General features: G+C 41.6%; 1 protein-coding gene across 1 annotated transcript; it reads right to left on the minus strand.

The window, feature by feature from the left end:
• Positions 1-11,268: 11,268 nt before the first annotated feature.
• Positions 11,269-12,569, minus strand: LOC100991118 (defensin alpha 5). Its single transcript, XM_003809412.6, has 2 exons — positions 12,356-12,569; positions 11,269-11,381 (listed from the first exon to the last, which is right to left on the minus strand). The coding sequence occupies exons 1-2, from the start codon at positions 12,525-12,527 to the stop codon at positions 11,269-11,271; spliced, it is 285 nt and encodes a 94-aa protein (XP_003809460.1). The 5' UTR covers positions 12,528-12,569.
• Between the last annotated feature and the right edge of the window lie 12,662 nt (positions 12,570-25,231).

The following is a 25,231-nucleotide window of genomic DNA, read 5'->3' on the forward strand; positions in this document are numbered from 1 at the left end:
AATCTCCTGGCACCTTGATTTAGACTTATCAGTCCATGAGAAACACATTTCTGTTTTTATAAGCAGCTTGGTTTATGGCATTATTTTGCTAGCAGCCCAGACAGACTAAGAGCGCTGGTGACTTTGGAGCCCAGGCACCATGCTTAGAGGAAGCCTAAGTGTTGGACAGGGAGAGGAACCGAGCCCATCTACAAGGACTGGCTAGAGAATGCAAAGCAACCCGCTTTCTGGGAAAAAACAAAAACAAAAACAAAAAAACAAGAAACAAAAAACAACTCTGATTTGCAGTGTTTTTAAGTTTCTATTCTTAAAATTCTCCCAGCTATAGATCATTTAACAATTATTTCACAAAAACTCCTCTCTCATGAGCCAGCATGATCCGACCCCAGCATATCACACAGTCCCTTCCCTCAGTCTTGCCGGAGCTCCCACCTGAGCCAGCACTGCCTGCCCCTGTGCAGGAGTGTCTCAGCCCTGAGATCTTCAGATCCCAGCAGAACCTCTCCTCTGATGCCCCTGGAGGGAGCCAGGCCCCAGTTGCAAATGTGTGAGCGAAGACCTGATGGTGCTGTTTCAATCCTCTGAATTTTGTGGTGGCTTTTTACAAAGCAGCAGGTGAACAGGGAGAGAAGTTCTCATTGTCATGGAGAGAAGTTGGACTTGTGCACTTCTTGTATGTAAACTTTTGCTTCTCTAAAATATCGATGGATCTTCTCACTTTATTTTCAAAATGTAACACAGAGCCCATTGTGGTGGGGGAATGGGATTGTGGACTTTTTCCAGTGACTGACTAATCCCCTGTCAACTGTTCTTAGTTTCAATTCTTCCTTGCGGAGTGGGGCGATATGGGACCCAGATGTGGTGCCAACCTCCGCCCTCAGTGACAGATTCAGAGGTGGCCATGGGACTTGGGTGTAGGCTGGAACAATGGGAAGGAAGTAGGGATTTTCTCCAGGAGATCAGCTACGAAGGTCACAGAGAGACGACCATGATTCACATGGCTGTCACCTGAGGAGAGAGCCCAAAGTAAGATCAAGAGAAATAAATGGGAAAAAGGTGAAGACAACAATGTAACTTATGCTTTGAGTCCTTAAATCAACTATTTCCTGAAGCCAGAATTCCCCCTCAATTCCAAGATATAGGAGTCAAAATGTTAACTCAGCTTGTCATGGTTTGACTTTTGAATTCAAGACCCCACTAAGATGTCTGAAAAACATCAAAAATACCAAACTCAGAGAACCTGAGGCAAAGATGGTGCAGTGCACAAGGACAGGAGATGAGAGCAGATGACAGGTGTACTGGGGTCAGTCTGGGCATCAGGCTCCCTGGTGATTCCCATGCACAGCCCGGGGGAGAACAGCCTTGTTGATGCTGATCAGCAGGGAAGGAGGGACGGGTACGTGAGAGGCTGGAAGGACAGCAGGTGAGTCAGGGATGGGGAGCTTCATAGTTGATGTTCAGAGCTGGAGGAATTCCAGGTGGTGGCAGGAGTTACTGGGTGGCCATGTGGTGGAGAGCTTGGACAAAGAGGACGGGGAGTCACTGTCATCCAGGAGGACACAGCACTGAAAGGTTGGGAGGGTGATCTGCCAGGAAATATTAGTGTGAACTCTTTCCCTTAGTTTTTTTTTAATGAGTTATTTAGCTTTTAGTGGCAAAGGAAGAAATACAGAACTTCAAAAAAGGAAACGAGCACTTTTCTCATCTCTTACATTCTGGTTTTGTTTGTAAGCAGAGCTCAGAACAAACAGTGATACAGAACAAAACAACTCTGTACTTTTCTTGTAAAAGAAAAATTTCACCAAGACTTTCAAGAAATGTCAAGGAAACGTTTATTGAAGACTGTTGCAATAGGAGTCAAAACGCTGTAATAGGAAGAGCCGTTGGACTCAACTTACCTCAAGCCAAAGGCAGGAGAATTTAAGCCTTGAGGGGAGCTAGCAGGATAGCTCTGGAGGTCGTTAGGAGGGAAGTTGGCTAGTGTGATTGGGCCATCTATGTTTGCTAATTTGTGCTTGTTGGAGTAAGTCTCCTATCCTCTCACAGAGACAGGGCTGCTGCCCTCTTGGGTAATTACATTTATAGGGATGAGGCATCTGACTTATTCAATATTTATTGTTCCACCACACGAGTGGTTCCTGGTGGAAAATCTCTTGTATGTCATCAGTGAATGTAGAGTGTTTGTGCATCCCGTGAACAGTTCTGGGTCTTACTTGAGGCCGAGCAAGTTGCCCTGGTTGTTTGGAGACCCTCAAACCTCTCCCTGAATTCTCTGTCTCTAGAGTTTGCAGTAGTCATAGTCCACCTTAGACTGCAGTAGCAGAAGCCACATGTGGTGCTCCCAGTGTGTCTTTATCCACACAGAGGAGCAGGGAGGCTCCGTCCTCATCTGCCCCTTTCCCTTGAGTTGATGGTTGCTTTTCAGCACATCAGCCTGAATTCTACCGCATCCTTCTATCTGGCAACATCCATTCCTCAATTCAGTGGAGGTCGACCTGACCCTGCATATTTCTTGCCCTGATATTTTTCTCTCCACCGAACATTCTACTGTACCCCTTCTTTTAATCTACCCATGTTTTAAATACCTCTGTGTTTCACCGTGAAGTATTTTCTTGCGCTCAAAACCAAAATAGTCTGCTTCTTTCTTCTAAACTCCTATTGCTTCATGAAGCCACATTTTCCCAAGGATATTTTTCTATATATCAGCCTTCAATGTTTTTAATTGGCTTTTTTTTCCATGCTGCCACAGAAACTTGATATATGGACTGCTTTGTGGCTGTAGTTTTCATTTTTTCCTATGCAGTTTAGTAATAATAATCTAATTTTATATCATTATGTGATATTAGATATGATTAATTAATTTTATCACAATTAATTTGATGATCTCTTACTATGTACTAGGCAGTCATCTGGACACTGTGGTACAATAATGAGCAAAACATGCAACTTCCCTTCTAGAGCACGGAGGGAAATATTACAGAGAGTGAGTGAAGTGTACAGAATGTGAGACCGCTACAATTCTACAGTTAGAAATAAAGAGAACAGGTGGGATGGAGATTGCCCAGGAAAGTTGCTGCAGTTTAAAATTGAGAAATCAGGAAAGACCTCAGTGACAAAGTGAAATTTTAGCGGAGACCCCAGGTCTGGGAAATGAGCCAGGTGTACTTCTGGGTGAAATGCAGATGCCCCCGGGTGGAGTCAGCCTGGCCCAGCCTACAGTTTGGAAAAATACGGAATGTTAGTTCAGGGACCTCAGGACTTTGAAGCAGTGGCAGTTACTAGAAGCCAAGGAAGCCTCCTGGCCTTCACAATCCGAAGTTCTGTGTGTGTCCTTTACCGTCTAAACAAGGGGAAGGTTGGGATCATTTGTCTGTCAGAATGCCTGTGTCCTCGCTGGGATCTGTGTTGGGTTCCCCGGCCGTGCAGTGTTTCATTGTGGTGCCTGGACACCTGAACTGCCTCTTCAGACAGGCAGAGCCTCAGTCTGGGGCTGAGACCTCCTCAGAATCTCATGGGGTGGGCATGGGAAACACCAGCTCCCTTCTCCTGGGCTCTGGGTGTTTGTGATTGGTGTTGGTGGTCACAGCAGTGTCTGGCCCTTGAGATGTTTTGGTCAAGAATGGGGAGAACCCACTTGAAATGCTGTCCCTTTCTTTGAAGACTGCAATCTCTCTGTCCCACTCAAACTCCTTGTGTCATTTTACCAGTGACCACCTAAGAGTAACTGTGGCTTGAATATAGGTTTTGGTATGTTGTGTTTCTAATTTCATTTGTTTCAAGCAATCTTTAAATTTCCTTATTTTTTTATTGACCCATTGGTCATTCAGGAACATGTTGTTTAGTTCCATGTGTCTGTACAGTTTCCAAAGTTCCTCTTATCATTGATTTCAAATTGTATTCCACTGTGGTCAGAATAATACTTGATATAATTTTGACATACATGATATAGTTTTGACTTAAAAATTTGTTGAGAGTTGTTTTGTGGACTAACATATGATCTGTTCTGGAGAATGTTCTATGTGCTGATGAGAAGAATATATTCTGCATCAGTTAGATGAAATGTCAGTTAGGTCCATTTGGGCTAGAGTGTAGTTTAACTCTGATGTTTGGTTTTGTTAATTTTCTGTTTAAATGGTCAGTTCTTTATTGAAAGTGAGTTGTTGAAGTTTTCTACTATTATTGTATTTCAGCTTATCTCTTTAGATCCATTAACATTTGCATTTGAATGCTCTTTGAATTTTTATATCCTTTTGCTAAATTGACCACTATATCATTATGTAATGACCTTGTTTGCCTCTTTTTGTAATTTTTGACTCAAATTCTGTTTTGTCTGATAGAAATATGGCTACTGTTGCTCTCTTTTGGTTTCCATTTGCATGGAATATCTTTTTTCATCCCTTCACTTTCAATCTATATGTGTCTTTATAGACAAAGTAATTTTCTTGTAGGGAGCATATAGTTGGATCTTGATTTTCAATCCATTCAGCCAATGTATGTCTATAAACTGAAGAATTTAGTTTATACTTAATGTTATTATTGATAAGTAAGAACTTACTATTACCATTTTGTTACTTGTTTTCTGGTTCTTTTGTAACTCATCCCTTCCTTTTCTTTCTTCTTTTATTGCTTTCCTCCTTAGTGGTTAAATGATTTTCTCTGATAGTGCTTTAATTCTTTGCTTTTAAAAAAGTGTATGCATGGCTGGGCACGGTGGCTTACGCCTGTAATCCCAGCACTTTAGGAGGCCGAGGCAGGCGGATCACGAGGTCAGGAGATCGAGACCATCCTGGCTAACACGGCGATACCCCGTCTCTACTAAAAATACAAAAAATTAGCCAGGGGTGGTGGCGGGCACCTGTATTCCCAACTACTTGGGAGTCTGAAGCAGGAGAATGGCCTGAACCTGGGAGGTGGAGCTTGCAGTGAGCTGAGATCGTGCTACTGCACTCCAGCCTGGGTGACAGAGTGAGACTCTGTCTCAAAAAAAAAAAAAAAAAAAATGTGTATGCGTTACAGGTTTTTGCTTTGGGGTTATTAGGAAGATTATGAAATGTTCATAAGAAGTTATTTTCAACAAATGACAACTTAACTTTGATCACAAAGAAAGTAGAAGAAACTAACAAAGACAGAAAAACCTAAAAAACTCTATACTTTAACTCCCTCTCCCCCAACATTTAGACTTATTTGGTCTCAATGTACATCTTTTTATATTGCCTATCTCTTAACAAATTGTTTTATTTATTATTTTTGATAGATTTGCTTTTAAGTATTCATACTAGAGATATGAGAGATCTACAAACCACACTTATAGTATTAGAGTATTCTAAAATTGTCTGTGTACTTACTTTTACCAATTGGTTTTATACCTTCGGATGTTTTCTTTTTGCATGTTGGCATCCTTTTCTTAAAGACTAAAGACTTTCCTTTTATAATTTTGTATTAAGACAGACAGGTCTGGTAATGAATTTCCTCAGTTTTTGTTTGTCAGTCACAACCTTTATTTCTACTCAATATATGAAAGATAGCTTTGCTGGGTGCAGTATTCTTGGTGGGAAGATTATCTCTTAGCCTGTGCCCCAGCACTTTGAGCATATCGTCCCTCTCCTTGTTGGTCTGTAGGATTTCCACTGAGAAGTTTGTAGCCAGGTGAATTGGAGCCTCTTTATGTTTAATTTGCTTCTTTCTTTTTGCTGCTTTTAGAATCCTCTCTTTGTCCTTTGAGAGTTTAATGACCATATGCCTTATGATAGTCTTTTTTGTGTTGAAACTGTTTGATAATCTTTAACCTTCCTATACCTAGATACTTATATCTGTCTCTATATTTGGAAAGTTTTCTATTATTATTTATTTAAGCTTTGTAGCCCTTGCCCTCTCTCAGCTCCCTTTTGAAGGTCAATGACTTTTAGATTTGTTCTTTTGAGGTATTTTCTATATTTAATAGGTATTCTTCATTCTTTTCATTCTTTCTCCTCTTACTTTGTATTTCAAATAGCCTGCATTTGAGCTTACTGATTTTTTTTTTTTACTTGATCAATTCTGTTATTGAGAGTCTGACAGCTTTCTGCTAGGCAGTTTATTTCTCAGTTCCAGGGTTTCTATTTGCTTTTTAGAAAACGATTTTGATATACTTGCTAAATTTTTCTGATACATTTCCGAATTACTTTTCTGTGTCATTGCAAAGTTTGCTGAATTTCCTGAAAACTGCTGTTTTGAATTATTGAACATTGCTATCTTCTTAGGGTTGATCACTGGCTCCTTTGTCCATTGGGGGTGGTCATCTTTTTCTGTTTGCTGTTGTTTCTTATGCAACATCAGGTATACCGAAGACTAAAGGATGGGCTGCCATGTACCAGGCCTCCATTTCTTAATCTCTCAAATCTAGATAATTGTCTCCTACCTCATGTGTGGTAGGGAAAGCAATTGGTGTGATGCCTAACACAATGGGGGCAATGAATGGATATTAACCAATATTGCCATATTTCCTTGATCCTAAGATGGTAGCTGTCTTATATTATTTTTTTCTTTCCGTAACTGAATATCTAAGACTGGGTAACTTACAAAGAAAATACATTTTTTTCTTACAACTCTGAAGGCTGGGAAGTCTGAGATTTAGAGGCTGCATCTGGTGAGGGCCTTCTTGCTGATAAGGAATCTCTGCAGTCCTCAGTTGTGCAGGGTATCACTTGGTGAGGCAGGACACACTGACAGGAACTGGCTTTTACAACAGACTCACAGCAGACTCACTCTTGTGACAATCTACTAACACGTTAATTCATGAATGGGTTAATCCATTCAGGGGCATAGAGCCCTCAGGACCCAATCATCTCTTAAAGACCCCACCTTTTAATAGTGTTATATTGAGGATTAAGTTTCAACATGAACTTTTGGAGGACATACTCAAATTATAGTAATACCAATTACATAATTATAGAAGTTTATCCAAGTAAATCAAAGCAAAACCACTATCAGATTACATTTACTCATAGGTGTAAGATGCATCGAAAGTTTCAAAAGCAAGGCTGGGTGTAGTGGTTCAAACCTGTAATCCCAGCCCTTTGGGAGGCCAAGGCGGGTGGATCACCTGAGATTGGGAGTTCGATACCAGCCTGGGCAACATGGTGAAACCCTGTTACTACTAAAAGTAGAAAAAATTATCTGGGTGTGGTTGCATATGCCTGTAGTCCCAGCTACTTGGGAGGCCAAGGCATGAGAATCGCTTGAACCTGAGAGGCTGAGGTGGCAGCTGGCTGAGATCACACCACTGTACTCCACCCTGGGTAACAGAGTGAGACTCTGTCAAAAAAAAAAAAAAAAGGAAAAGAAAAGAAAAAATACCCAACAACAGTTTCAAGCATTTAATCTGTGAAAAACGTGATATAGAATATGATAGAACTAGGATATTATTAAAGTCCTTCTAAAGAACTGGAACAAGATTGAAATACAGAGAAGACTTAGAAGATTGCTCAGTAAAACTGAAGGTCTAATGTGATGGTTAATTTTATGTGTCAACTTGGCTGTTTTGCAGTGGACCAGATATTTGGTCAAACATTATTCTGGGTATTTATGTAAGGGTGTCTTATTGGATGTGATTAACATTTAAGTTGGTGGACTTTCAGTGAATTAAATTGTCTTGCATAATGTAGGTGGTCCTCATCCAACCAGCTGAAGGCTTGAATAGGGAAAAGGTTGACCTTCCCTGGGCAAGAAAGAATTCTGCCAGCAGACAGGCTCCAGACTTGAACTGCAACTTTGACTCTTCCCTGGGTCTCCAGCTTGATGGCCTATCCTGGAGATTGTTGACTTGCTAGCTCCTTAGTCACATGAGGCATTTACTTAAAACAAATCTCTCTATACATACACGTTCTTTTGGTTCTGTTTCTCTGGAGATCCTTGACCAAGACATACATTTTAGGTAGACACTTCATTTGTGTGGTCACCTGAATTTTCTGCAGCAGAGAATAGGAAGATCTGCAGTTAGACTGATTGGGGTTGGGACATGAGAATGAGGATGTGTGGGATGGAAAGATGGGGAGATATATGCAGGACATGGTTAAAATGAGAGTGAAGTGCCTTTTATCACACCTTTTTGTTTAGGTCCATGCTGAGCCAAGAATTTTCATTAACAGTTAGAAAAAGCTTCCCGTTGCCTGAAGGAAGGGTGAAGAACATCTTCTGTCTATCTTGGTTTTTGCATAACTTGCTGTCCTCCTGACCAGAGACTTGATGCTCACTTTAATAGCTTTGGGCCCGAGGAAACATTTATTTTGTTTCTTACTGTAAGTTTTACTCAGGATAGTAGAGAGTAGGTTATTCTCCCCCATGACCTTGCAGTCCTACTCCATGGAAGTTATTCATATTGCTTGATCACTGTGCTAATATAAGACAAGAGTCTTAGCTTCAAGGGAAAACTGGACATTGAAGAGATCTGCCTGGAAAACCTAGGGTTGTTTATACTGTAGCTGCTCAGAATGGAGCAGCAGAGCCTCTAACAAACTCCCACGCTGTAGCTGATGTTTACATAAAGACTGATGAGGAACAGGAGATGCTATTCAAGATTCTTATAAAAACAGAACCCATTGGCCCAGCACGGTGGCTCATGCCTGTAATCCCAGCACTTTGGGAGGCAAAGGTGGGGAGATCATTCAAGGTTAGGAGTTCGAGACCAGCCTGGCCAACATGGTGCAACTACATCTCTAATAAAAATACAAAAATTTGCTGGGTGCAGTGGCACTTGCCAGTAATCCTAGCTACTTGGGAGGGTGAGGCAGAAGAATCACTTGAACCTGGGAGGCGGAGGTTGCGGTGAGCCAAGATCGTGCTACTGCACTCCAGACTGGGCGACAGAGGAAGACTCCATCTCAAACAAAACAAAACAAAACACCCAAAAAACAAAAAGCAGAACACATCAAAAAGAAAGGGCAGAGACCAAACGACTAATCAATTTTGGCTGTGAGTAAAGCAGTTAAATAGAGGAGCATCACAATGACTTTTAGGCAACCAAGTGGGACCTGGAAAATCCTTCCCTTTCACCCTACACACCAACCTGACCTAAGTTCACAGACTTTGTAGAGTGACCTTAACTTCCCAAAAGATGTACTTGTATAGAGCATCTGAGGTCTCCCCACTCCCCATTCTGGTTCCTGCTGCCGGAGACCCTCACCTCTTGGGTGGTGCATGAGAATGCTCGCCTTCCTCTATCATGCTCTCTTGCTGGCCCTCCACTTCCAGGACCAGGTGTGACAGCAAAAGTGGAAGAGAGTCCTGCTAAGAAAGGTTGCTGAGGCAGAGAACCAGCCCCTACCGCCCAGTAAAGTGGAGAGCTCTCACCAAGGACCATCAGATGAGGAAAGGCAGCACCAGCCTGCACTAGCCTGGTAGGTTCTTTAATATTGGAAGGACTTTGGGACACAGAGAAAAATCTCACCACTATTTACACTAAGTTTAAACCAGTTCTTGAGTATTAAATATTGATACAAAGGTGATTATTTAAATTCCCTTCATCTATATTGATGTAATACATTTAGTATGCCTGATTGTTTTTAAACACATCTAATACCTTAAAGAGTAGATAAACATATTCCTGAAAGACGATCACAAACTTATTCATTCATTATACCAAAAATGATACAGAAGGGCCCATATCATGGATTTGACATCTTTTCTCATTTGTTTTGAGTTTACTCCTTCCTATGATTTTTGTGATCTTCCGAGACCCCAGATGACTAAATGAGGTTGCAAGTCTAGGGTCAAATAGCTGACCCTTGATTAGGAAACAGTGCTTTGCATGTGTCTAAGATGAATCAAACCCAGACTACTTGTTATTTATTATCAGGCTGAGACTTTTTGTTGTTGTTGTAATAAAAATGTTTGTTTGTTTGTTTTTGTCATGTCATGGCACTGTTCAATCCCTGTCTTTTATATAAATTTTAATTCTAGAAACTTGTTTTTCTCACAAACACATCGTTCTTAAGTTTTTGCATAGCCCTAAGTGTATGGCCAATTTTCTTATCATTATGATGTATTGACTTGGTTCATTGGCATAATTAAAAACATATTAACATATAATTTCTCACTAGCATTTTATTAAAATGAGTATAGCTTTATTATAATAAATAGAGTTCATATGTTTGAAGGGATGGAGAGTTGAGACCAACTCCTTCATTAAACATTGGTCTAATTAACCTTTTGGGGACCAGTGAGGGACCATTTGTCTCATTGGTTATTGGGCCTCGTCCTCTATGGTCACCAGCTTCTGAGCTCCTCTTCTATCTGGTTATTAATTGAGATCACTGATGCTTGTCAGTCTGTCTTGTTTTGGGCACAGTTTTAACTTTTTCCTTGTTAAACTTTATTTTATTCTATCTTGTTGATACAGTTATATATCACCAAAACAGAGTGAAATAAAGCGTAATGTAAAATATATATATTTAACACATCTGCTTAAAATTTCAAAAATTAGGTATAGCAATGCTTTCCCACTTTTTAAAATTAAAGGACAAGTAAACATAGCCCATTAGATCTATCTTTCCTTTGAGCCAACAATCACTTTTTGCCTCTCATTGTAAACTTCTACTTTTTGAGTATCATTAGGAATGCATTTAATTTTTAAGTTTCAAACTATTCCAATTAACACTTATATCCTGTCAGGAGTGGTGGCTCAAGCATGTAATCCTAGCACTTTGGGGGGCAGAGGAGAGCAGATCACTTAAGCTCAGGGGTTTGAGACCAACCTGGGCAATACGGTGAAACCCTGTCTCTACAAAAAAATACAAACCATTAGTAGGGTGTGGTGGCACATGCCTGTAGTCCCAGCTACTCAAGAGGCTGAGGTGGGAGGATCATTTGAGCACAGGAGGTCAAGGCTGCAGTGAGCTGAGACTGCACCACTGTACTCCAGCTTGGGTGGCTAAGTTAGACACTGTCTCAAACAACAACAACAAAAAACCCAATTATATTCATTTTTGTTATTTTGTTATTGCTCTATGATGCTCACATTGTGCATCATTGGAATGCAAAGACCAGTTAACTTAATGTAGATCAGAATTCTCAATACAATGGAACCATACAAACCACCATATAACAAAGCAAAAGAAAAAAAAAAGGAAAAAGAAAAGAAAATTAAAAAGGTCAAACACACTAAGTTTAATGCTTGAACTTTATTTTGGAGACAGAAATTTAGAAAGACACAAGGTACACAGAGTAAAATGTTTTTCTTTTTTCAGGACCTTGAACTGAATCTTGCACTGCTTTGGTTTCTATCTAGGAAGCTCAGCGACAGCAGAGTCTGTAGAGGCGGCCACTGATTTCGCACACCCCGGAGAGGGACTCAAGGATAGTACAATGGCCGATTCGGCAATAGCAGGTGGCTCTTGCCTGAGAACCTGTGGAAAGAAGAGAGGGTCAGGCACAGTGAGGGAGGTGGGAAAAAGGACAAGCACAGCCAGACTAACTGAGATAGTCTAAATAAGAGACACTGTATCAGTCATGTTAGGATGGAGAAAATTCATGTCTTTGTCGTAAATGACAAGAAATCTTACTAGCTATGTGTTAGTCATGCAAGATCATAGTTTTTTTCCCCATGTGAGTCTATCCAGGACGTATTTATTACCTGCTCCCTGGTCCAACAATATACCTCTCAACCTCAGGGTTACCTACTCTTCATTCTGCTTCATCCACACCCCTAATCTTGACCTCCATGTGTGATTTCCAGGTCCTAACAAGGCTCCCTAAAGCACCTGGATCAGTTTCTGAAATGCCGCATTGTGCATGCTAATGTCATGGACCAAATACTTTGGTGCTCAAGGAGTCTTTGAAGACCTTCCAAATTCAAATCCTTCATTCTCTGTCTCTCCCTTTTTTTTTTTTTTTTAACATTTTACATATTTACTTGTTTTAATTGACAAACAATAATTGTGTATATGTATGAGACACAATATGATGTTTCGATCTAAGGATGTATTGTAGAAAGATTTAATCAAGCCTATTAGCCTACATCGAAACACACCTATAGGTTCCTCTGTAGGTTCTAAAAGCTTTTCCAATGGACAAAGTAAAACAATCTCTATATAACTAAGTCTGCCCATTTAGACCTACAAAGAACTAGTCAGTGTAGCTCTTTCTATCTTAAAAGTAGCAAATTTCACAGAAATATCTTGGAACTAAAAGTCTTAGAAAAAAGAAAATCTTTTAGATTTATTTGGTTCTCACTGATTAATTTATAGATGAGAAAATCAAGGTCCAGGAAGATTAAGTAAAGTCACTCAAGTGAGGTAGACCTTTCCACACTTGACTCCAGATCCTTTCTCCAATCCTTTTGTTCTAGATTTTGCAGACGTGCAAGATTGATGTCTCCTACCTGATGTTCTAAGAGCAGAGAGTCCATTTCCTGCAAAGGAGATAGCAAGGTCCTGGTTGTCTTCCCCAGACTGCTTCTGGGTTGTAGCCTCATCAGCTCTTTCCTGGAGTGACTCAGCCTGGGCCTGCAGGGCCACCAGGAGAATGGCAGCAAGGATGGCGATGGTCCTCATGGCTGGGGTCACCTGGAGGAGGGAGAGCAGGAGTGGATATGTGGGGAGTGAGGAGTCAGCCTGGATTTATAGCTCTGCTGGGGGAAGACCTGAGACAGAAGCTGCAGTGAGAGGAGGTGGGCATGTGATTGGGAGGGGAAGGGCTGCCTTTGCCCTCAAGATCCCTTTGATGTTCCTCTTTCTCCCAGCTTTCATCAAAGCGTGAGTCTGTATGCTTAATGCCTCTTCTTGATCCAAGGTGTTAATGATGATAAGGACATTACTATCCTGTTCTGTTTCCCATCTGCTTGAGTATTTACTTTTATATATTCAAAAAAGAAAAACAACAGCGCTTTCATTCAATAAGTTTGGGGATCAAATGCCTCTTGTTTTCTGAAGATGGTCCCTGGTACTCTCTGGATGACTCTCTGGGGGCAGACCTGGGACCCAGTGGAGTAGAGAGTTAATTCATTGCAGGATTCAGGGATATTACTAACCTCCTGTAGGAGGCTTTTGAGATCTCAAGGTGAGTAGTCTCCTGCTGGTGCCAGTATGGAGAGGACAATGACCTTATCAGGCTATAGGGGAAATGAGCTCAGTAAAATAGTAGGCCAAGTTTATCAGATTAAAATCAAAATTCGGATTTAGTTCAAGAAGTTGGTGTGATCTGAATGCATCACATAAAATGTGTAGCAGGTACTTCTCTCCACTTTGGGGAATATCAAAGTAATTTAGGTGCGTACAGCCCCTTTCCGAGATTTTTTTTTAGTTTTAGAAAATTGTAAATCATGCACAAGGAACAACATTCAAAAGGTAGAAGTCATGAGCTCTCATTTCTACCCCCAGGCCTTCAGTTCTGACCCAGGAAACCATCACTATTAACAGTTACACATAGTATTCTGCACTTTGCTTTTTTCACCTGTAACACTGGCACTTTGTATATCAAAATACATGGAATGCTATTATAATTTTTAATAGCCTTTTACTATCCCAGGGTTTGTATATGCCATCACTTATTTTTTGCACTGATAAAATATTATAAAATTATTACAGTTTGGTTATTCTTAAACTTTTGCAGTAATAAGTAAAGTTACAGTGATTATCTTGTATATATGTTCTCTTACCTATATGGATAAACTTATAGAAATAGAATTGCTGTGTCAAAGAATGCATCTTAAGCCAGCATGGTGGCACATGCCTGTATTTCTAGCTATTTGACAGGCTGAGGTGGGAGGATCACTGGAGACCAGGAGTTCGATACCAGCCTGAAAACATAGTGAGACCCCTTTCTCTTAAAAAAAAAAAAAAAAAGAGACTATATCTTACACATTTTTAAGATATTACTACATATTTCCATAATATCACCGTATTTGATCCAAATCCTTTGGGGCTCAGTGGGCCCTTGGAGAGTCTCTATATTTGAATTCCTCATTTAATTTTTTTCAAATTTATTTATTTATTCATTGAAAAATAATTTTGTGTATATTTGTAGGGTATGATGTGACGTTTGGATTGATATCCACATGGGAGAAACACATAAGCTAATTAAGATAGCCATCACCTCACCAACTTAATTTTTTAAGGAGAATTACAAATTGATTCCTTTAGCAGTTTGAAAGATACAATACATCACTATTAACTGTGGTCACCATGCAGTGCCATAGATAACTAAGACTCTCCAGCATAACTGAAACTTTGTACTCTTGGCTCAACATCTTCTCTTTTCCTATCTCACCCACCTCCAGCTTCTGATGACCACCTTTGTACTCTAGTTCCATAAAATCGACATTTTAACATTCCATATGTAAGTGATATCATATAGTATTTGTCTTCCTGTGTCTGGTTTATTTCGTTTAGCACAATGTCCTTTGGTTCCATCCATGTTGTCATTAATGAAGAATTTCCTTCTTTTTTTTTTTTTTTTTTTTTTTTTTGGAGACGGAGTCTTGCTGTCGCCCAGGCTGGAGTGCAGTGGTGCGATCCCGGCTCACTGCAACCTCTGCCTCCCAGGTTCACGCCTTTCTCCTGCCTCAGCCTCCGGAGTAGCTGGGAGTACAGTCGCCCGCCACCATGCTCGGCTAATTTTTTTGTATTTTTAGTAGAGACGGTGTTTTACTGTGTTAGCGAGGATGATCTCGATCTCCTGACCTCGTGATCCACCTGCCTGGGCCACCCAAAGTGCTGGGATTACAGGCGTGAGCCACCGCGCCCTGCCAATTTCCTTCTTTTTTAAGGCTATATGGTATACCATCTTGCATATATACCATATTTTCTTTATTCATTCATCCACTGATGAACATTTAGGCTGATTCCATATCTTGCTTATTTTGAATAATGCTGAAATGGACATGGGAGTGCAGATTCTTCTTTGATACAGTGATTTCAATTTCTTGGGAGATATACCCAGAAGTGGGATTGCTGGGTCATATGGTAATTCTATGTTCAGTGCTTTGAGGAACCGCCATACTATTTTCCAAAATGGCTGCACTAATTTACATTTCCACCAATGGCCTATAAGGGTCCCCTTTTTTTTATATCCTCACCAACACGTATTATTTGTCTACTTGTTAAAAGCCATTCTAACAGATGATTACCTCTTTATGATTTTAATTTGCATTTCCCTGATAATTAGTGATGTTGAGTATGTTTTTCATATATTTGTGGGCCAGGTTTATTGCCCTTTTTTAAATTGGGATGTTTGTTTTCGTCTTATTGAGTGTTTGAATTCCTTATATCTTTGGGATATTAGCCCCTTATCAGATATATGGTTTGCAAACACTTTCTCCTAGTCCCTGGATCATCTTTTCACTTTGTTTCCTTTCTGTGCAGAAATTTTTTAGTTGATGTAACCTCCTTGGTCTATTTTTGATTTTGTTGTCTTTGCTTTTGGAGTCCTGTTGTAGAAATAATTGCCCAGAGAAATGTCATAAAGATTTCCCTCTATGTTTTCTTCTAGTAGATTTACAATTTCGGGTCTTTTATGTAAGTCTTTAATCCATTTTGAGTTGAGTTTTGTGTATAGTGTGGGATAAGTGTCCAATTTCATTCTTCTGCTGGTGGATATCTAGTTTTCCTTACCCCTTTTAGTGAAGAGACTGTCCTTTCCCCATTGTGTGTTCTTGGCATCTTTGTTGAAGATCAAGTAATCATAAATACCTGGATATAGTTTTGGGCTTTCTACTCCTTTCCTTTGGTTATTGTGTCTGCTTTTACACCAGACCATGCTGTTTTGCTTCCAATAACTTTATGATACATTTTAAAATCAGAGAGCATGATGCCTCTATCTTTGTTATTTTTGCTCAAGATTGCTTTGGCTATTCGGGGTCATTTCTGATTTCATGCCAATTTTAGTATTTTTTTAATTCCTGTGAAAAATTACATTGGAATTTTGATGGGGATCTACAGATCACTTTGGGTAGTGTAGACATTTTAATAATATTAATTCTTCCAATCCATGAACTCAAGATATCTTTCCATTTACTTGTGTCTTCTTCAGTTTTATTCATCAATATTTATAGTTTTCAGTCTACAGATCTTTCACTTTTTTGGTTAAAATTACTTCTAAGAATTTTATTTTTGAGTGCTATTATAAATGAGATTGTGTGGGCTTCTAAACCTTTGTGCCAGTCCAAACTCCTGTCTTTATTATTAGTGCCTCCTACAAAATTAGAAAGTGTCAAGTCATGCTATTGCCTTGAGAGAGTGGGAGAGAAGCCAGACCTTTAGAATACAGTGGAGAGGTTGGGGTGTTTGATATGTGTTTCAGTTTTTTCTTTCTTTGCAGAGAAACTGATAGAGTTTATCTCCCACTTATTCTGCTTTATGAAAATGAGAGGATCTGAATTAAATCTGTAATATCTATAATATTTATTTGAATTCGTGAATTAACAGGGAGACTGGGAGGGACTAATTTCCTGCATCAGTGATTCCAGGTTTCATGGCCCTTGTTTTTCCCTGGTGGCCATTTAGCACCAGGTTTTAAACCATCTGTATTTATACTGCTTCTCTATTTCTCACTGGACATTGCTGAGTTTGTAGATAGCATTCCACAGTTGTTTCCTAGCCTCCGTCTCTCTGGCATTGTCTCTCTGAATCTCTAGCAATGACTGAAGAAACAATGTGGGACATTTTTATTCCAGTTCTAACCTTTCTCCATGAATTCTCTCATGTGTTTGATCACCCAGAGTCCTTATTAATTGGAGAAATTGATATCTTCAGTCTCTCTTCATCCTTCTCTGACCCCAAAATTAATTGGGTGAGCAGAAAATCTGGAAAGATATATGGGTGGTTTAAAAACCACTGTCCAGGCCCTGTGGTGTGACAGGCAGAGCTGAGCACTGGCCAAGCCAGAAGATGCCCGGTGGCCCATCTTCCCAGGACCAGGCCCTCGTCAGCAGCCCATTGCTCAGCCTTAGACACAACTCTGTTGCCAGTCAAGTTTCTCATTATCTCTGGCAGAAGTGTTTCTAGAGAACTCCACTGGGCTGGGCGCAATGGCTCATGCCTGTAATCCCAGCACTTTGGGAGGCCAAGGCGGTCAGATCATTTGAAGTTAGGAGGTGGAGACCAGCCTTGCCAACATGGTGAAACTCCATCTCTACTAAAAATACAAAAATTATCTGGATGTGGCAGTGGATGCCTATAGTCCCAGCTATTCTGGAGGATGAGACACGAGAATCTCTTGAACCTGGACAGCAGAGGTTGCAGGGAGCTGAGATTGTGCCAGTGCACTCCAGCCTGGGCAACAAAGCGAGACTCCATCCCAAAAAAAAAAAAAAAAAGAAAAAGAAAACTGCACTGACATTATGGAAAATAATTTTAGTTTCTTAATGTGTTTGTAAATAATCATTTAGAATAAAATGCCTTTCCTGTTCCCTTTTTTCTTTAACTGTAGCAAAGTGCCCATTATCTATTGTCCCATTGACTTCAAACGTGCTGTCATTTAAAATAAAGTCTGAAAAACTATTTTTCTTGTCCTTTATTCTGAGTCCAATCTTGTCTCTCCTATACTCAGCGCTGGGACAAAAACAGGATTTCCATCCATAATATGGACATTCACTCTTAATTTCCATCCATAATATGGACATTCACTCTTAGAAGGCATGTACTCCCTGGGCGATGATTTAATTATTTAACATAAAAATTAATTTAACTGTGCTAAAAAGTAGAGGGCAAGGGAATTGGCCTGAAAGAAAATACTTCAGATAGCAACAGAATCTGGTTTTATAATAGAGGTTTTGTATTCCAGGATATTCCAGGGGACAAACAATGCTTAGATGTGTGTTTATTACTGGTAACAGTCAAGCAGATGGGAGACAGGGAGAGTGATAGGGGCCTTCATGAACACGAAGAGCAGGTGTTTCAGTGCAGCTGCTGGATTGGAGAATCATCAAAGGTCTGAACCATCAACCCAAAGGATACCTCTATCCCACAGCCACGCAGGTTTGGGGTAGCTCATTGCCCTGGGATGCTGCTTCCTCCAAATAGTACAGAGCTGGGGTCTTTTTACTCCCCTTGGTCCTCAGGCTCCTTCGGTCCCTTGAGAGACATTGACCTCTAGGAGGCTCACAGCCCTGACAGCCTTTCTCCTTGTCCTTCTCTGGAGCCTCTTGGAGAAAGCTCACCAGGTCCTAGCCTTGCAGCAGCCTGGGACAGAGGACCCAGATGTAGCTGTCCCCTTTGCAGGAATGAAAACTGCATTATGAGCTTCGGGTAACACAACAGGACAATGTGCTGTCTGTTGGGAGCTGCAGTCTCAGTGGTGCCATCAACTAGCTGTGGGATCATTAGTGCATGACTTCACCTATCATGGCCTCTGTCTTTCAACTCTAAATTGGGGGCAATAGAGTCTCTCCAAGGGGTCTTGGGTGCAAGACCTTGAAACCCTTGAAAGATTAATGTATGCAGTTCATCCCGCAGGCACGAGCAGACAACTAGGCAACAAATAACAGCCACTTAAAGCTTTCTTAGCCTAAGCTGCTTTCAGAAACAGCCTGTGAAAGTTTCTCCAGGCTCTACGGTGCCTTTGAATATCAAATTTTTAACCCCAAAGTCCATGTAATTCATTCTGGCAATCACCCAATATTATTCAAATTTCATGTAGTTCATTCAGGCAATCACCCAATATTACTGAAATTTTAATCTTCTCTTAGAATACTCATTCTCCATGAAATCTTTTCCAAATGTATAGTGCTAAATGCTGTCAATTTCAGAATGATTCCTGCATTTATATCTTCAGCTCCAACCACCCAGCTGAATTCCAGACTCCGGAACACATTTCCTGTCGTGTGCGCTAGAATCTCCAACAGATACCTCACCCCTAGCGTCCAAAACTAAACTCTTCACTGTACATCTCCCCAGCTTGCAGGCACCACACACACATACAGGTGTTGTCATTTCAGAAAATGGCACCAGTGTCTCTGCAGTTGTGCAGGGCAAAAAATAAAAATATTCTTCAGATATCCTAATATTCCATATTCTTACATCAGCAACTTCTGTTGCCTCTGTACCTTCAACATAAATTTTGAATGGAGCCATTTCTTATCCCCTGCACTGCCAGCACCCTGGTGCAATATACACTGGCTTCTCATCTGGGCTTCCTCAGCCCCCTTGTAACTGAGCTCCCACTGATACTGGGCTCTGTGCTGCCTCTGAGCACCCGTTTTCCAGAGCTGGTCAATACCCCTGTCTAGCAAGGCTCTTTCCCAGCCATTTTCAAGATGCAACACCCAGGTACTAAGTCCTGACAGGCACTAATCTCCACGGTTCTCCAGGAATGAACAAATAAAGAAATAACCACACATATCCCATGTATCCACAAAAGTAGTGCCTTTTTTTTAAAGAGGATGGGTAGCTCATTGCCCTTTCTTAAAGAAGCACTACGTTTGTGGATACATGTGGATACATAGGATGTCCCCACAGCTATGCTCTTGCAATTGGTGTCCAGCAGCCTCTGAACAAGTGAGGAAGGTTCATCCAATAGTGCAAAACTGGGCTGTAGGTGTCCACCAGGAGGAGCCAGAGGTCCTCATGTTCATGAAGGCCCTTATCTCTCTCCCTGTCTCCCATCTGCTTGACTGTTACCAGCAATAAATATGGTCATGTCTAACCATCATTTGTCCCCTGGAATATCCTGGAATACAAAACCTCTATTATAAAACTGGATTCTGTTGCTATCTTATTTTCTTCCAGGCCAATTGTCTTGCACACTACTTTGTAACACAGTCAAGTTCATTCCTATGTTAAATAATTAAGTCATCCATCAGGGGAGTACATACATTCTAAGAGTGAATGTTCATATTACGATGGAAATCCTGTTTTTGTCCTGGCCCTGAGTGACCTGGACAAGTAGATCTTTCTACCCTGAGATCCAGCTCCTCAGGGTAGAAAGTGCAGAGCTGACATCTCTATGAAAATGACCAGGGCAATAGAAACAAAAAGGTAAGAAAAAAAGGTAAAGAAAAAAATAAGGGAAAGAAAAGGGGGGACTACATGGCCCAAATACATTGAGCTTACTGTGAAAACTCATTTTTGGAGATAGAAAGAAGATAAAGCACAAGGAAGAGAGACTAAATTGTTCGTTTCCAGGTTTTCAAATGGAATCTTGTCCTGATTTGGGTCTCAATTAACAAAGCACAAGGACAGCTGAGCCTGTAACAGGTGTTGCTGAGGATACAGGACCGAGAGTGATACTCAGTGGCAACATGCAGGTCTGCAACTGCAGGTGCCTCTCACCTGGTGACCTGCAGGAAGGTGGAGGAGCATATTGGGCACAGTGCTCGGTTTGGGGGTATGGGAAATCAGATCAGAGCAGCCCAGAGGAGGACTGTGTCTGCTCACAGGAAGCATACCTCACAGGTTCTAATAGAGCAGAATAAAGAGATCATAACTGGCCATCTGTTGGCCATTCAAGATCTGGTTCTTCCTTTCATGTTTTCTGTCATTTATATCACACAGTCCCCACTCCCTGCACACAGGCACTGAGACCCAGAGACATGCACATGCACGTCTATAACACATCCATCCCCAGTTTCCACCTCACAACACACTCCACTCACCACACAGGCGTGCACATACCTGCACAATATAAACATACAATCATATGCACAGGTGCACGCATGCACACACACCCTGAAGTGCAGACTCCAAACTCTAATATATCTGGTTTAGTCTCTGAGGCTGAAGCTGCTCAGAGGGCGCCCCCTGCGATGCGGGGAGTAATATCTCCCCCTCTCCCCCCCGGGCTATTACCAGCCACATCGCAGGGGGGTGAGGGCGCCCCCCACAATGCGGGGAGTAATATCGCCCCCCTCTCCCCCCCTGCATATTACGAGCCACGGTGGTCACACAGCGTGTTGACGTTATTGTCAATAATATCTTCTCTGCCTCTGGAAATGACCAACTAGATCACAGACCGGTGTACATCCTCTTCACTATTTGTAGTAATAGCATCCTCTTCCCCCTGGATATTAAGAACAGTATCACAGGAGTCTTTCTACCCCCAGCGGCATTGGGTGTAGTATCGTCCTCTCCCACGTTGAAATTATGAACCATATCACTGGGGGCGTGTCCACCCCGTGCGATATTGATAGTAGCATCATCCTCTTCTCTCCTGGATCATGGGAGCAATGTCACTGGGGTGGTGTACACTTTCTGCGGTATCGGCAGTAAGATCATCCTCTCTGCCTTGGAATATGAAGGACCATAACACAGGGGGGCTGTACACACCCTGTGCTGTTAAGAAGAATGTTATGCTCTCCCACGCTGCACATGAGAAAAAATATCGCAGAGTGGGTGTACACCTCCTGCGATATGGGAGGTAATATCATCTTCTCTTCTTCTGGATAGTAGCAACAATATCACACGGGTTTGTACACTTTCTGTGATATTGGGAGTAATATCAACTTCTCCGCCTTTGAATATTAAGAACAGTGTCACAGACTGGATGTACACCCCCTGCGATATTGGGAGTAAAATCAGCCTCTCCTCTCCATGGATATTAGGAATAATATCCCAGAATGGGTGTACACCTTCTGCTGTATGGGAAGTCATATCTTCCTCTCCCTTCCTGGCTACTAGGAACCATATCAGAGGGTGGGTGTACACAGCCTGCAATATTGCGAGTAAAATCACCCTCTACCCGTCCGGATATTAGGAACAATATCACAGAAGGGGTGTACACTTTCTGCGATACTGGGAGTCATAGCATTGTCTTCTTCCGTGAATATTAGGAGCAATTTCACCGGGTGGATGTACACCCACTGCTCTATTGGGAGTGACGTCATACTCCACCCCCTGGAGATTATATTCGGATCAATATCACCGGCTGGGTGTACACCTACTGCGATATTGAACGTAATATCATGCTCTCTCCCTCCCTGGACATTAGGAGCAATATCACAGGTGGGTGTACACCCACTGAGGTATTAGGCGTAATATTCATATTCATTATTCCTCATTTATTAGTCACATGAATATGAATTACCAATATTAATATTAATAACAAATTGCTGATAAAAGTGTTCAAAATATTAATATTATTTATTAGGAGCTAATATTACTGTTTTCTAATGAATAAGATCAATATCAGTTATTAATATCAGGCATTATTAATCAGTAATGTTAATCATTTATTGTTATCATTCGTATAACTAACATTAATTATCATTAGTATTGGTATTGATGTTAAAAATTATATTATCAGTTATTAATGTCGATAATTATTAGTATCAATTAATAATGGATGTTAATTGCGATAAGTAATATTGATATTAAAATGGATATTATTGATTATTAATTATTAATTGCGATAAGTAATATTGATATTGAAATTGATATTATTAATTGCGACAAGTAATATCGATATTAAAATGGATATTAGTGAATATTAATTATTAATTGCGATAATAATATTAATTATTAATTTCGATAATGATATTATTAATTGCGATAAGTAATATTCATATTAAAATTGATAGTATTAATTGCTATAGGTAATATTGATATTAAAATTGATATTATTAATTGCGATAAGTAATTTTGCCCCATTCCACATAATATCTGTGATCTTGTTGCTAATACCCAGGCGGGGAGAGGACGTTATTAATCCCAATAATCCGGAAGGTGTAGACCTCCCCTGTGATATTGTCCCTAATATCCAAAGGTGGAGAGGAAGATATACCTCCCAATTTCGCAGGGGTTGTACACCACCCCTGTGACATTGTTCCTAATGTCCAGGGGTAGAGAAAATGACATGACTCACAATAAGGCAGGGGGTGAACACCCCGTCCATGATATTGTTCCTAATATTCAGGGGGGAAGAGTATGATATTACTCCCAATATCACAGAGGGTGTACTCTCCATATCCCAGGTTGTGGATAGTATCCTGATCTGTGATAGACTCCGCCACGATGCGGGGAGTAATGTCATCCCCCTCTCCTTCCCTTGCTATTACGATACACATCACACGGGCGCGGGCGACCCCCACGATGCGGGGAGAAATATCACCCCCCACCCCTGATATTACGAGCCACATCGCAGGGGGGTGGACACCCCCAGTGATGCGGAGAGTAATATCTAGCCCCCTTCCCCATGGATATTAGGAGCCACATCGCAGGGGCGTGGACACCCTCTGCTGATGGGCAGAGTGATATCAACCCCCATCCCCCCTGCATGTTAGCAGTCACTGAGGACACACAGTGTATTTACCATATTTCCAGTAAGATCATCTTTTCGATTGAACCTTATGAACAAGATCACAGAGGGGTGTACACCTCCTGCGATACTGGGGGTAATAGCGTTCTCTCCTCCACTGCATACTGGGAACAATATCACAGGGGTGTGTATTCCTCCTTCCATATTGAGAGTCATATCATACTTGCCTTCCATATATTAAGAACAATAGCAAAGAGGGGGGTGGACACTTTGACGATACTGGGAGTAACATCATTCTCTCTACCCCTGGATATTAGTAGCAATATCACAGGGGGATGTACATTTCTTGTGATATTGAGAGTACTATTATTGTCTTCCCCGCTGGATATGAAAAACAATACCACAAGGGGCGTCAAACCACCTGCCAAATTTGAGGGCATGTTATCCTCTTCGCCCTCGGATATTAGAGACAATAACACAGGGGTAATGTACACCCACTGCTTGATTGGGAGAAGGATCATCCTCTCCCTTCTTGGATATTAGAACAATATCACGGGGGTGGGGGGTTGTACTGCCTCTGCGATATTGGGAGTAAAACTCTCCTGTCTTCCCCTGGATATTAGGACGTGTATCAGAGGGGGAGGGTGCACATTCTCTGCGATATTCAATGTAATCTTATGCTCTCCCTCCCAGGGTATGAAGAACAATATTACAGGAGGGGTGTACACCCCCTGCGATATTGGGAGTCATATCATCCTCTTTCGCTCTGGATATTAGGAAGAATATCACAGGGCTGTGTACACCCCCTGTGATACTGGGAGTCATATCATCCTGTGGCCCTGAGGAGAGAAGCCATTTCTCTACTGTCTCCTGTCTCTGAAGAGGAGGAGGAAGTATAAGTGGGAAAACAACAGGAATGAAGTCGGTGGCAAGACCAGCCGGTGGCACTGATGAGCCGGCCTGAGGTGAAAAGATTAACCACCCCTTAGATTAACCCTAAGCACATGTGCTCTGAATCCATCACGGCCCTTTCACGTGGAACCCCTTGGAGTTGTAAGCCCTTAAACAGGCCAGAAACTCTGTCTTCCTTGGAGGAGCTGGGTTCTTAAGATGTGAGTCTGTCGATGCTCCCGGCCGAGTAAAAAAACCTCTTCTTTCTTGAATCTGCTGTCTGAGGAACTTCGTCCACGGCTTGTCCTACTTTATTTTTTAGTGCTCTGATCGGGAATCGAACGCGGGCAGTGGCGGTAAAAGCACCGAATCCCAACCACTAGACCATCAGGGGAACTTTGAACCTTGGGGAAAATAGATCGCCCACCATTAGAAGTGGGTCGGCCATCAGAAGGAAGCCTGGACAGGTCCCTTGCTTCTAAGGTGTGGCACAAGGTAACTGGTAAAGGATACCTAGACCAGTTTGTATACATAGACACTTGGTGACAGCTGGTGCTAGACCCCCCCACAGTGGCTAAGAGGGCAGGCAGCAGAAATACTAGTAGCAAAGGGACAGATAGCTAAGGAACGATCCCACCCCACCCACCCACGGAAATCAACTCCTAAAGCTCTATTCCACCCAGCATCAAAAGATGCATTGCAGGAGATGGCACCAGAGATCCCAGTGGTGCCCTCCACTTAGCAGGGAAAGAGGCTCCCCACTCTAGAGCCCACAGTACTTATGCCTCCGCAAGACAAGCGTATCCCTAGGCCACCTAGAGTAGACAAGGACTCGGGAGAAACCCCTCCCTTGGCAGCTCATTTACCACCCAAAACGGGGATCCAAATGCCCCTGAGAGAGCAGCGGTATACTGCGATAGATGAGGATGGTCACGTGGTGGAGAGGCGTGTTTTTGGGTACCAGCCCTTCACCTCTGCTGACCTTCTCAACTGGAAAAATAATACCCTGTCCTATACCGAAAAGCCACAAGCTCTGATTGATTTGCTCCAAACTGTTATCCAGACCCACAACCCCACCTGGGCTGATTGCCACCCATTGCTCATGTTCCTCTTGAACAGAGATGAAAGGCGGAGAGTTCTCCAAGCAGCAACTAAGTGGCTAGAGGAACATGCACCAGCT

This window comes from Pan paniscus, chromosome 7 (assembly GCF_029289425.2).
Source record: "Pan paniscus chromosome 7, NHGRI_mPanPan1-v2.0_pri, whole genome shotgun sequence".
In the NCBI taxonomy this organism is placed as follows: Eukaryota; Metazoa; Chordata; class Mammalia; order Primates; family Hominidae; genus Pan; species Pan paniscus.